The sequence below is a fragment of the Aotus nancymaae genome, unplaced genomic scaffold (genome assembly GCF_030222135.1).
Source record: "Aotus nancymaae isolate 86718 unplaced genomic scaffold, 86718_ANA_hifiasm-v0.15.2.pri h1tg000015l_1, whole genome shotgun sequence".
Lineage (NCBI taxonomy): Eukaryota > Metazoa > Chordata > Mammalia > Primates > Aotidae > Aotus > Aotus nancymaae.
In genome coordinates, this window is record NW_026988427.1 from 2557885 (window position 1) to 2572746 (window position 14862).

Here is a 14862-nt window from a genome sequence, read left to right on the forward strand (position 1 = left end):
ACTAGGAACTACTAGATCATTTCCCATGAAGTTCATTATTAATACAGCCTATATAAAGAATAAAAGAGGATATGTTGTTATTCTGACACATTATTGAATTGGATGTCCTGTGGTATGAATGTAATATGAGAGTGACACATTTAGGAAATATTTAGAACTTAGAGATTTTACACATTAGTTCCACCCCGACACCCCCCAAAAAACACAAAAAAAACTAAATAGAGAAGAGAGCTTTGGTGTTTAAGGGATTGAAATAGCCAGGAAAACAAATGGGAAGGGAAAAATTCTATGTGCTGGGTGCTGTGTTACAGTGTTTGGACACTTAATCTTAATGCCATACCTTACAAAGTAGGCAATATGAATCACATTTTACAAAGGTGCACCTGAAGCTCAGAGAAGTCAAACATCTAGGAAATAATACATTCAAACCTAGACTCACCTCTTTCCAAAACCACTGCACCACCCAAATAGGCCTTTTGTCTCTGAAATTGCCCTTCAGACCGTATTTTTCTAAGACCTTCATTCTTTGTGTTGTGGTGACAAGTTTTGAGCTGAAGGCAGATTTCAGCTCAGCCTCATTCTCCCTGACTCTCGGTTAAGCAGTTCTTTCCTATACAGTTAACTTTTCAGCACTGCTTTCAATGATGGGTCTGAGTGAGCAGTAGGCTATTAATGATGCATGTGTTTCCTGTGGAGACTGACTTCAGGAGAAGGGGAGCACTTGATTGTTTTCAGTGCCAAACTACAAGTTGCTAAAGAGGACAAAATGCCAATTAGGCTTCAAAATTATTTCCAAAAGTACAGATGTAAGCTTTTTAAAAATGTTTTAAACACCAGGAACTAGGACAAAATATGAAAATTTGTGACTTCTGCCTATCTTTTATGTCTGGAAAGTATCATTATTTGAATCTCACATAGTACCTTGAGCTGCAAATAAAGAAAACCAATAGATACATAGTCTTCAGCACCATTCATTCTGCTTTTGACTAAATGCCCTGTGATCCTTACAATTCCACACTTTAAAATCTACCCTGAAATAACATTTATCTTTTTCAAAGTCCTCAACCATAAATCAACCATAATGGAAGCTCTTCTTGCTTTTATCGCAAGGATATATGCTCCAATATTTGTGTCTAAAGTGTTTACCTGGCTTTTTCACAGCTGACTCAGTAGATTGGAACCTTTTAATGCAACCTGCATAGCATGTGGTCACCAAATCTATGTGAAGTCTTTATAATTTTATATGATTGATAGCATATTGCTCTTCACTGGTTAGGGGAACCATATCTGCTTCCTGCTTATCTTTGTAGATGTCAAGTTACTTAATCCATTTACTTTCATGATTGGGACTTCAAATGTAGAAATATGAAGGAAAAGAGAAAAGCAGCCAGGCTCAACAAGTCCATGTCTGACTCTTAGGCCTAGACATTTTCTACTATGCTATTCTACGTCCCAGAGTTATAAAACCAAAGCTCCCTTTTCAACAAAGTAACGCAGTTAATAGGGAGAGATGAAGAATAAATTAACTAATTAATTAATCAGTTATTTGATTAATCAGTCAAATGCCATGTCTTTAGGAGGGGGAAAAAAAGCTCTATTTTTGGCTTTTATTATTTTTTAATTGGCACATGATAAGTTTATATATTTACAGGGTAACTTGTGATATTTTGATGTATGTGTTGTATAATGACCATCTAGGGTATCCATCACTACAAATATTTATCATTTCTTTGGGTTGGGAACATTCAAAATCTGCTCTTTTAGCTACTTGAAAATATATAACAAATTGTTCATTATTGTCACCTAATTAGTGCTATAGAACACTACAACTTATTCCTCTTATCTAGCTATACTTTTGTATCCATTTACCAACCTTTGGAAAAGCTCGCCACAGTTTTCCAAAACTGTGGTCCATGGCTGTCTTTTAGACCTGCATTCAACCCCTCATCCCTCATGATCCCAAATTAGCTATCATTTTCCTCTGTGCTAAATGCATATGACTGTATTTCAAAACTTGCCCCAAAACTTCCCTCTTTCTGTTTTCCTTGACATTTCTCTCTAAAGTGATATAGGTGAGTTTTTAAACTATGGTGTTATATCAATGCTAGGTATTATTACTAAACACAACTCAAGACTTTCTAAGAAAACTTCCTGAGGTCAGCTTTAGCTACTCATTCTTTAATTAATTCTGCTGATATTTCACCTCTAATCTATGTCAGGCAAACATATGTCTCAGAACCTTAGAGATGAATGAGTGAGAAACTACTCCCTTAGAAAGTTTATAATCTGCTTCCCAACCCTACTCTCTTAGTCTACTTCTCCTCTTGAGCCTATTCACCATTGTAATTGTTGCTCTTGTTAACTGTTTTTCTTACTAATCATAAACGCCCAGGGATCATGTCCAAATGTTGTTGTTAGCCAAAAAATGTGGGCTGTGTCATGCTGATTCAAAACCACGGACTTCTGATAAGCAACTTAATCTCTAAGCTTCAGTTTTCTCATTTGACATGCAAATTATACTTACTATACAAAGTAGTTGTTACAAGTGAGATAATAATTTTAGTGTACAAAGGAGATAATAAATGGTTGCTCTGTCATCACTTACTTGTCAATAACATCTGCATTAACCTTCTAGATTAGATGTAAATGTCTCAGTCCACTATTGGATACCCTCGAGCAAGACCCTCAACCTGCTCTGTCAGCCTTCTCTTACATCTCCTCTACACATTTGGTCTCTCAAAGCAAAAGTTCTACACGTCTTTTTTTTTTTTTTTTTTTGAGACAGAGTCTCGCTCTGTCTCCAGGTGCCAGGCTGGAGTGCAGTGGCGGGATCTTGGCTCACTGCAACCTCCACCTCCCAGATTCAAGCAGTTCTCCTGCCTCAGCCTCCTGAGTAGCTGGCACCACACCCAGCTAATTTTTGTATTTTTAATAGAGACAGGGTTTCACCATGTTGGCCAGGATGGTCTCGATCTCTTGACCTTGTGATCCGCCCACCTCGGCCTCCCAAAGTGCTGAGATTACAGGCGTGAGCCACCATGCCCAGCCTACTTCCTGAATATACCCTTCTCTTTTTACCATAAAGCAAACTAGTAGTTACTGCCATTTTTTGAGTGCCTATTGTGATTAAAGAAGGTGTTTTAGCCTAGACATGGTAGCACATGTCTATAATCCCAGCACTTTGGGACGCAGAGGCTAGCAGATTGCTTGAGCTCAGGAGTTCAAGACTAGCCTGAGTAAAATGACAAAACTCTATCTCTACAAAAAATACAAAAAGTAGGCAGGCATGGTGGTACACACCCACAGTTGCAGCTATTTGGGAGGCTGAGGTGGGAGGATTGCTTGAGCTCAGGAGGTCAAGGCCAAGGTCAGTGAGCCAAGATCACATCACTTCACTCAAGCCTGGGTGACAGAGTGAGACCGTATCTCAACAACAACAAAAAGGTGTTTGGTGCTTACATACATTTTTGCTTATTACGTAGTTTTAACGTAGTGGTTAAGAATAGAGATCCAGAAAAAACAAGTATCGTATGTTCCCATTTATAAGTGGGAGCTAAGCTATGAGGACGCAAAGGCATGAGAATGATGCAGTGGACTTTGGGGACTCAGGTAGAAGGAAGGTCGGGGGTAAAGGATAAAAGACTACACATTGGGTACAGAGTACACTGCTTGGTTGATGGGTGCACCAAAATCTCAGAAATTACCACTAAGGAATGTACTCATGTAATCAAAAACCACCTATTCCCCAGAAATTATTGGAATAAAAAAATTAAAAATACAATAAAATTTTTTAAAAGAGTAGAGATCCAGAGTCTAACTCCTTATTTATTTTCATAGCTTAGCTGTGTGACATTGGACAAGTCACTTAAGCGCTCTAAAACTCAGTGTCCTCATCTGTAAATGCAGATAATAACAGTAACTATTATAGTGCTGTGTGAGAATTAAAAATAATAACTTGTATAAACCAGTTAACACAGTAACTGGTAGTAAGCTCTTAATAAATGTCAGCTATTTTTATTACTAATGAACTTCTTGTCATTTTCTTCTCATTCAACTCTGCAAGGTCTCTTACAAATGGGAAAAGAAAGTGAAGTAGCTTTTTCAAATCAGCAACACAGCAAGTAATCGACAATGATGGAACTTGAAACCAGAGCTGTCTGGCTCCAAAATCCATATCTTTCCCACCATACTGTTGCCTTGTGCTAATCCCCCTACCTGAAAAGTATCCTTCCTTATGTCTAACTGGAATAATCTTTTGAAACCCGTATCAGGTGCTGCCTCCTTCACCAAACTCTCCTTGATCCCCATGTAAATGTGATCTCTCCCTCAAAATCCTCAATTTGTCATTTTTATACAGCATTATCCTACAGTGACTTGCACATTAAACCATGAGTTTTTTGACACCAGGACAGGGTTAGACCACTGTTACCTGTAAAACAGAGACTTTACACTAAGTAGATACTTAATAAACGTCACTTGAACTGAACAGAGATTGTTAAGGTTACAAACGGAAAAATCTGCCTAATTCAATCCAGGAATTATTTATTTATGTGTCTCTAGGCCAGGCCCTATAATAGACACTGGGTTCAAAGAGTTATATAAGACAGATTCCTGGCCAGGTATGACGTGACTCTCGCCTGTAATCCCAGCACTTTGGGAGGCCGAGGCAGGTGGATCACCTGAGGTCAGGAGTTCAAGACCAGCCTGGCCAACAAGAAGAAACCCCATCTCTACTAAAGATACAAAAGTAGCCAGGCGTGGTGGCAGGCACCTGTAATTTCAGCTACTCAGGAGGCTGATGCAGGAGAATGGCTTGAACCCAGGAGGCAGAGGTTGCAGTGAACCGAGATCATACCATTGCACTCCAGTAATGACAATAATAAAACTCCGTCTCAAAAAAAAAAAAAAAAAAAAATCCTGCCCTCAAAGAACTTGCAGTTTGATGAAAGCACTTTGAAATCAGGAAGTAATTATTTTTAATGGAGCCAATATATAATCAAATGGAGCAAAAACTTCAGTGATGCAAATGAATTCTTATTTATTATTTGTACAGATACAGTTGTCTCCTCCAGCTGCTGTACCAGTTTAGACTACATCGTCACGTACCTCTTCAAGCACATAGCAAAAGAGGGCAAGAAGCCACTTCGATGCAGAGAGGCTACCCAGGCTGGTCAGAGACTATTTCATTTTATGCAGCAAAACCCAGATGTCCTGCAGCAGGTAACTGGTGGTTGGTCACCTAGCTTAAGAAACAAAGGTTCCCAGAAGCCATACCTGGCCCTGAATATATCTTAGAGTAGCTGGTCTTGCCAAGACTTTTTACCAGTTATTATCTGGGAGTATTTTCCTTGTAAGTGGGAAAAAACACAGGCCTTAGGATTACCCACCCTCAAGAAATACCTGGGTTGTTCATCTCACCTCAGTGGAGCTAGAATTCAAAAGGGGATAGTTTTTCCAGAGGCCTGAGAAAGGTTAGACAAAACTGGAACTGGAAACAGCCTCTGATTTCTCTCCTGGAGTCTCTGATAATGTCATCTGAAGTTTGCCTTGTGAATACTCTTTTGTATACTGGGAAATTACAATTTGCTGGGATCCTAGTGTATTTCAGGTAGCTTGCTAGGAACTTTTCATTCATCATATCATAGTTGGTATTTTTCCCATTTTAAAATGAGAAATCTTGGTTCAGATAGGTTAGGTAATATGTCCAGTAACATCTAACCAACAAGTAAGAAAGCTGCAATTTGTTTATTTTCTAATGTATTTTCTAACTAGCTAATGGGTTAGGTCCAAGTTTAATACCATTTTTAAAAACTCACTTGTGCAAATCACAGTAACGGCATGCATAAGAAATGAATATTGCAAGGTGCAGTACCTGTAGTACCAGCTGCTCCAGAGGCAGAGGCAGGAGGATTGCTTGAGCCCAGAAGTCAAGACCAGCCTGGGCAACATAGCAAGACCCCATCTCTAAAAAAGAAAATTTAAAAATTTAAAAATATACATGCCAAAAATATTTCAAAGAGAACGATACCATTTTTTATGGTCATGCCATGACTATAGTTTCTTTTTTTTTTTTTTTATGGAGACAGGGTCTCACTCTATCGCCCATGCTGTAGTGCAGTGGTGCGATCTGGGCTCGCTGCAGCCTCTGCCTCTGCCTCTCAAGGACTCATGTGATCCTCCCACCTCAGCCTCTTCCTGAGTAGGTGAGGCTACAGGTGCACACCACCACATCCAGCTAATTTTTTTACTTTTTTTGTAGAGACAGGGTTTTTGCCACATTGCCCAGTTTGGTTTTGAACTCCTGGTTACAAGCAGTCCTCTCACCTCAGCCTCCCAAGGTATTGAGATTACAGGTGTGAGCCACTGTGCCTGGCCCCATCACATATTTTCTAATTCCACTAAATTTGGAAAGTATCTTCATCCTGTTTTCAGTTGTTTTCTTTTGCCAAATTCTATCCATAATAGTTTGTAATTTGCAAATGTAAACACTTCAATAGTGTGTTGCTATATGACCATTAGGGACCAAATGTCGGCTGGGCGCAGTGGCTCACATCTGTAATCCCAGCACTTTGGGAGACCAAGGCAGATGGATCACAAGGTCAGGAGTTCGAGACCAACCTGGCCAATATGGTGAAATCCCGTTTCTAGTAAAAATACAAAATTTAGCGGAGCGTGGTAGCACGTGCCTGCAGCCCCAGCAACTCAGGAGGCTGAGGCAGGAGAATTGCCTGAACCTGGGAAGCAGAGGTTGCAGTGAGCTAAGATCATACCACTGCACCCCAGCCTGGGCAACAAAGTAAGACTCTCTCAGAAAAAAAAAAAAAAGAAAAGAAAATGTCACTCTATATCAGTAAATGATGAAAATAGAATGAGAGACAGCTATGAAAGAAGTTTCCTTCCTGGCTGTCATTTTTGCTGATATTTAAATGAAATTATGTAAACTTTATTCATGGTAATGTTTTAATTAACCAGTTATTTTCCAGTGATAATGGGTGTCATTCATATTTTGTGTAACTAGGCAAAGTGTTGTAGACCTATAACTACTTGGTGTGACCCTGGAACTGTTACAACATCTTGGTAATATAAAGGAAAAAGGAAGGTACTTCACATTTAGTGAGAATTTATTATGTGCCAGGTCCAAGAGCTATTAAGATTCATAAGAAATAATTTCTCTCCTTACAAAATGTCTTGTCATGGGACAAAGAGACAACTCACAGTTATTTGATAATTGCATTAATATAGTGACGACAAAGAAAGTAAAATACAAGGGAAATATTGTCAGAGAATTCTCCTCATTTAGACCCCACAACAACCCTGAAAAGTGGTATCAGCATCCCCATTATACAGATGAATAAACCAAGGTACAGAGAGATCAACTGGAAAGTGGTAGAGTTGGAATTTGAACCAAGGTCTGTTTGACTCAAAAGTCCAAGTCCTTACTACTCACCTCATTGATATTCAAGTCAAGGATAGTATCTCAGGTTCACCTGGAATGGCTTTTCGTTTTACATTCTATCAAAATGTCAGTGCGTCTCTCCTCCCTCCCCACCCCACCCAAATGCAGTAGCCACTGGTACTGGTGGGAGTGTGTCACAGCCCTCGTGTGTTTTGCATGGAGAAGGTTGAGGATCACTGGCTTAGAGCATGTCCCCCCTGAAAAAAAATAAATATTCACAGATCGGTTAGGAATTAGACCCAGCCTTTACCTACCCCGCCATGGCAAGGGACAGGTCCACCACCAAATCACTCCTGCCAGCACTCAGCCATAATCACAGTATTGTCCCATAAACTTTGGCAGAAACTTTTAAGTTGGTAGAAAATTTTAGCAAAAATCAATAGGCTATGGCCCTAGACAAAATACTATCAGATTTTTCAAAGCAAGTAATGTGGTTGAGCAGGAGACAAATCAAGTTTGTCTTTACTCAGAATTACCCTGTGTTTGTTGGTTTAAGTAATTTCTGTGTGTTAGTAATACTTGGTAATCCTTCACTTTATAGCATGTGACTAAGTAGTGATATATCTTTATTAACAGTGGAATACATTCTATTTATTTGGAATGTAGGCTTTCAGATAGCATTTTAAATATTAATGACTGGGCTCTGGTAGTCAGCATAAATATGATTTGCATTAGCACTAGGTTATATCATCCTGAGTGCCTCTGATGTCAGCTATTAGGTATAGTAATATCTGACATCATCTCCTTAGGTCACTGACAACTTTGACCTCTATTCTTATGCACAGTTTCTGTCGTCTCAAAAGCTCTTTTGAATTGATTTGAAATTTTGACTCTTCCCTTTATGAGGCAGTAAAATTGATAATTATTCAGATGGGAACAGAGCGCTGAGTGAAAAATCAATTCCACCCGCTCTCTGCTGCGTATAAAATTACTTCTGAGTCGGCTGGACTGAACGGATGGCCAGAGTAAAAGCAGCAGGCAGGAGTAGTGGGAAGAATTAGCTGGACAGAACTAATAGCCTGAAGGGATGGACTTGAAAAAGAGGGAGTGGGCCAGTTGGGGGTTATTATGAGCAGGGATGGGTCCCATTGATCATCTGTTTACATCAGCTTTCCAAGACCTTATAAATCAGCCCTGAAGAGCAGCAGAACCCAAGATTCAGCCTGTTACCAGTGGGATTTTGTATTGGATTATTTTCATTTTCACACTCAGATGAAAAGTGAGCCATTGATTATTCATTGGTTGCCCATTAAATGCTGTTTTTTATAGATGATTTGCCTATCACAGAAGGTAATGAACAAGGTTGCTGCTTCATAACTTGAGGTTTCAGTTTTCAAGGCATCTGTGTCGGTTAAGTAATGCCTAACCCTATTAAAAGGAATGGATTACAAATTGCTTAACAGTGCTGAAAAACTAGACCCTAATGACTAATTGTGCTTGGAGTTTAGAGAGGGTTTGTCAGCTCTTTAAACTAAACTGATGCAATGATACTGCAATTATTTACTAGTTTGAACTGTTTTTCCCCCCAACCTGGGCCTATTTTGCTGGAAGCATAATTGCATGAGGAATGTTAATTCCAAATTGCAAAAGTTATCTCCTCAAGCTTCCATAGTAAAGGAAGCATGAACCTACATAAAGCCTTTCCAGCATCCTTGCAGGCCTTTCCATTTGTATGTAGCAGCCTGAGAAAGCTATTTTAAGTGCCTCTCACCTGGAAATGTGTTTATTATGCCCTGCTACGTGGCTTTAAAGCTTCAATATTTTTTAAAATGTTCTCCAAATAAGCCATTTTTCATATTTTGCAAACAACTCTAACCTTGCAAGCATTAAAATTTAGTCTGTATGAAGATCCATGTAAGTAAGTGAATCTATTTGAAGTAAAAACGATTGCTTCACCAGTATTGCTTTGACCTAACGCTTGAAAAAAACCCAGTTTGCATAAATTAAGGTGGAAAATTCCCCAAGCATTTTTATGTTATTAGAAGGATAAACTAAAAATTTAAGGAGAGACCAACAGTAGCAGTGATCAGATTTCTGATTACTACTCATCAGTGGCAGATAAGACATGGATCTGCTACAGTAATTCAGAAGGCATTTCTATGTGAAATTTTTTCAGTTTCATCACTGGTCATTAAGTATTTGTATCTATAACTGAATTTATTTTGCGCACATCTATTTATCTATTTTGCTCAAGTCAACTGTACTGAAATCCAAAAGAAATTCTAATTGTGATTTTCTTTCTCTTTTTTCCTCCTTCCTTTTTATGTTATTTATTTATTTATCTTTTGCTAACATGGCATTTAACTACACTGTGAAGAGCTGTCAGGAGCAATAAAAATCATACTTCAGTAGGGACTTAAGCTGAAAGAACATTCACCCTTTTCCTCAATCAGTCAGTCAATCAATGAAAATTGCTTTTGTATAGTGCTCTTCATGACATGCATCCCAAAGTGAATTACAGCAAAAGGGAAATCATCTGCTCTTTTTTCATTTCTGTGTTTAGACTGAAACGGTATTGCTCAACATTTTGACATACTATACAAGACATCTTTCATACTTAAGATTCCATTCCATAATACTAAGTAGGAGAAAATGCAGTCGCATAGTTAACTGGTGTTGAGATTTTGGCCTACAGAACCTTAGCAAGACTCTTACAGTCATAAACACTTAAGCAGATAAAATATAGTCATATCTCTTATCCTCTTAAAAAGAATAGTCAGATTTTCTAATGTTAATAAAGACATTTCTAGTGATCCTTAAATAAAAAGTGTGCTCTTCATGTAACCCATTAGCTCAATCTGGTTGATTTACAGCTTTATTCTCAATAATACAGCAGTATATTGATATCAAAAACAAGCTGAAAGAACAATCACAACTAGATAGGGTAATAACGGATTTAAAAGGTTTAAAGGAAGCCAAGGATATGTCATTAGAGACTGAAATTGGAAAATAGGCACTCAAATTCCATAACAGAATTTTTGCACATGGTGCTACAATCTTGGTATTAACAGCAAATTGGTACAGATACATAGTGGGAAGAAAAATAATATTGGCAAAATGTAAGTGCTTCTGTTCACAATAGCAAAGACATGAAATCAACCGAAATGCCCATCAGTAGTTGACTGGATAGAGAAAATGTGGTACATATATATACCATGGAATACTACACAGCCATAAAAAAGAAAGTGATCATGTCCTTTGCAGCAACATGGATGGAGCTGGAGGCTATTATCCTAAATGAACTAACACAGAAACAGAAAACTAAATACGGCATGTTCTCACTTATAAGTGGGAGCTAAACACTGAGTACACATGGACATGAAGGGAACAACAGATGCCAGGGCCTACTTGAGAGTGGAGAGTTAGAGGAGGGTGAAGATCAAAAAACTACCTATTGGGGTTACTGTGCTTATTACCTGGGTGAAAAGTAATCTGTATACCAGACCCCTGTGACATGCAATTTACCTATATAACAAACTTGTCCATGTACCCCAAACCTAAAATAAAAGTTCTAAAATTTAGAAATTTAAGAAATAAAATTTTTAAAATGTAAGTTCTTACTATGTGCAGGCACTAGCTTAGCCTCCTTATGTATGCATTATCTGGTTTAATCACAGTGCCTTTATGAAGGTGTAGTATTATCATCACCATTTTACAGATATAGAAACTGAGGCACAAAAAGGGTAGGAAACATTCCTGAGGTCACAAGTCAGTAACTGGAAGAAGTAAAATTTTAGCCGAAATCTGTTTAACTCTAGGGTTTACAAGCTTAAACACAAAGCTATCATTGTTCCTTTGTTGAGTGGCTTCTAATCTAAAGTATGTATGTTTTGAGCATATACAATGAGGCAAGTTGAGCTTCCAGTAAGTCCCATTGGGGCCGTCCTTAAGGTAGAATGGTTTAAAGCAGTCATCCTATACCCCAGCATTATACTACAGCCAGGACAAAACAGATGGGCAGTGACCCAAAGAGGCAGCGGGCAAGGGAGAAGGAGGCTGCTCTGTCAGCTGGTGTAGAAAAAGCCCTGTGGCTCCCACCACCACCAAGGCAGACCTAACCAAGCTTCCACTGTCTTATTCTACACCCACACCCTTTCATTAATGTTATAGTCAGATGTTGAAGGTATATAATTTAGTAGGACATGTATGCTTGAGAAGGTCAGAACCTAGGAGTACAGCTGTTTTATAGTGTTCTTTGTGACTTTTCTTTAATGCCTCCAAGGTAGCTCTTGAGGTTTTTTTTTTTTTTTTTTGAGACGGAGTCTCGCTCTTGTTACCCAGGCTGGAGTGCAGTGGCGCGATCTCGGCTCACCGCAACCTCCGCCTCCTGGGTTCAGGCAATTCTCCTGCCTCAGCCTCCTGAGTAGCTGGGATTACAGGCACCCGCCACCATGCCCAGCTAATTTTTTGTATTTTTAGTAGAGACGGGGTTTCACCATGTTGACCAGGATGGTCTCGATCTCTTGACCTCGTGATCCACCCGCCTCGGCCTCCCAAAGTGCTGGGATTACAGGCGTGACCCACCGCACCCGGCCCAGCTCTTGAGGTTTAACTGGATTTTTCTAGGACAGAATCAATATGGCAGCTGTGAAGTGAAGATAGGGAAGCAACATGTGCTTTGCATCTCTCTGCGGTATCCAGCACATCTCTATGCATTGTCCTGACTTTCACCACTGATTCATTAGCATAGAATGCCATTTTTACCCTCTTTCTGGTTGTAAACTGCTTCTGTTTTCTAAAGGAAATTTCTGCTGTTGAGTGCCATTAACTCTATCAATGGTCATTTTTAAGGTCTGAATCTGACACCTGAGTTCCTTTGAGCCTCCTTCTCACTTTCCTATCCATTATAACTACACCAGGTGTCACAAACTAAGATGCCTACAGGGCCAAGAAGCAGAAAACCTGAATGAGGTAGACATGAAGGAATCCTAAAGTTGAGTGCACATCTCTGTCTAAAGGGGGCAGCCTCAGCACACCTCCAGCTAATTGTTGCTTAGAAGGTCAGACCCAGTGTTGCCAGATACATTGAAATTTCTCCTTGAAGAACAGCCAGAAAATCAGATTTTTTAATGTGGCCACTGATTGAAATTTTTTTAAAAAATCATAGAAACACTTGGCAGGCCAACACTGTGTGCCTGGATACCAGCTTTCCACTTCTGTGGTATGCAATCTTAAGGAATTTCACAACTAAGATCTCCCAATGCATGATGCCATGTATTTCTCACAGCCAACCCACGTAGCACTGCTACAGTGATTGATTATTTTTATTTCCATCTGGGTTTTTGCTCATTTCTGAAGCATACTTTTTTGGTTAGTTTTAAAAGGATGTAGTTATTTTGATTTTACTTAATCTGGTGCTCTGGGGTTTTTTTCTTAATTTATTTTGCTCCTGCTTTTACTTTTACTATACTTGTCTCTACTGGAACTTAAAGGGACCATTTTATCACTTTTGGGTTACATCTTTGCACACAAGGAATACAATAAACAGGCAATGAAATGAAACTTACTTGATACTTTTCAAGCTTCCTTTTTCTTCAAAATAACCAGATTTGTTTGAGGTAAAAATAAAGTTTAGTTTGATCAGTGTGTGTGTGTGTGTGTGTGTGTGTGTGTGTGTGTGTGTGTACGTGTACAAAATCTAACTACTAAGGCTCAAAATAAAATATTTAAGAGGTCCAGGACTGGCCAAAGTGTCTAGGTAACAACCAGGTAATTAAAGTCTGAAAGAGAGTAAACTTCTTAAGAATGAAAAATTTGTGGCCATTGCCTCGAGAGATCAGTTTAGAAAGTTAATGCTTGCAATTTTTAAAATAGAGAAACACTAGTTTTTTTAATATTAAGATGACATTTTACCTATGATGTTATAAAAGCATCTTCATAAGAATGATCTAGTCCAGATCCTTTGTTACTAACCATATCTTTGCCATTTTAATTTTTATTATAGAAATATTTGATGAATGACTATTTCAATGGTGACAAAATGGTATTTTAAAACAGAAAAACCAATTAAAAATAGATTTATTCTTGATTTATAAGTCATCAAATTAACGTTGTAGCCACAAGAATACACATTTATAGAGTGGTTTTTTTTCTTCCCTCAAAGATCACCTACATCCTGGTGCTTGTCCCAGCACCCACCAGAGCCTGATACTTCATGAAAGTCAATGAATGTTTGCAAAGTAAACCCCCAAAATATTAGTTTTCAGAAGTATGATCTGCAGGCAGTGATTTTAAGTATCAAATCTAGTGCAGTCATAGACTGCTACATAATAAACCAGATGGTAATGCTCAGGTAAGATTATATCATAATATACTGTAGAATAACCCTGCTGAAATTCTACAAGAAAATTTTATTCTAAACATGGGTGAAGAAAGAAAAAAGTACTTCAACTATTGTTCCAAATGGTTACTGAAACAGAGAAGAACCCCCCAACCCCCACTAGGACGTGTGTTTTCCTACCTCTAAGCACAGTTTAAGGATGTAACCCATTGATAGCATAACTTGCCTTATTAATTGAAAGGGATGGAATCCACCAGATGTACCCAAACCAGCAGAGAGTTGGGTGACTAAGCAACAGCAAAGGCACCATATTGAGTGAGCCAGAATCCAGTCTCCAAGTCATTTATTTCAGCCAGTGACAATACATTTAAACTCCTGTGCCTCAGCAGTGATTGATGGTTTAATATCATATATAATTTTTTTAATGAAGGAAAACCATTTAAATATGTTACCATTTGCACTGGTATTCTCCTATGTACATAACTGCATTTAATCATTATGGGGATTGTTTTTATACTTGTGTAATTTGTATCCAAGAAATAACTGTCAAAGTCATCTCGTGCTGTTGCTAGAAATGGTACAGTGTGCTTCATACTTGAATAGATTCATCCTTCCCTGTACATAATTAAGAGTATTGGAGCTTTCACTATTACCACATAGGAATTCCATGTTTACATTTCTGAGAATAAAAAATTAGCCACAATGTGCTTTTTCAGGTTCCCGTTTTCTGAGGTTACGATATTTAAGTACCTTAGTTTTGTGCCAGTGTATGATTTGAAGAGTTTGATTTTAAGACTTTTAATATTAAAATACATAATAAAATTTTATTATCTAATTACAAGAGGGTTTAGCCTCTTATTAAAGTTGCTAAATCAGGCCTAGATTAGCATTATAATGGCACAGTTTGACATGGAATACTCAGAAGTCAAGTTCGAGGGAGCGGAGGGTTTTTTTGTCGTCGTTTTGAGGTGGGGCTCCCCTACCCCCACCCCTCACACAAAATAACACAGATGAAATGCACGTATGGCAACAAACAAGGAGCAATTTGGAACGGTGAAGAAGGAGTGGAGGTGTCAGTCTAGGATGGTACCCTTAGGCAAGGCAGCTGGTATATGTAGCCTTTTGT

The 14862-nt window shown here is 38.5% G+C and overlaps 1 protein-coding gene across 1 annotated transcript in view; it reads left to right on the forward strand.

The window, feature by feature from the left end:
• RANBP17 (RAN binding protein 17) overlaps positions 1-14862 on the forward strand; it is a 377695-nt gene that overhangs the window by 336539 nt on the left and 26294 nt on the right. The window contains exon 25 of the mRNA XM_064376519.1: positions 5054-5220. Coding sequence (XP_064232589.1) covers positions 5054-5220 — 167 coding nt within the window. The remainder of the gene's footprint in view (positions 1-5053; positions 5221-14862) is intronic.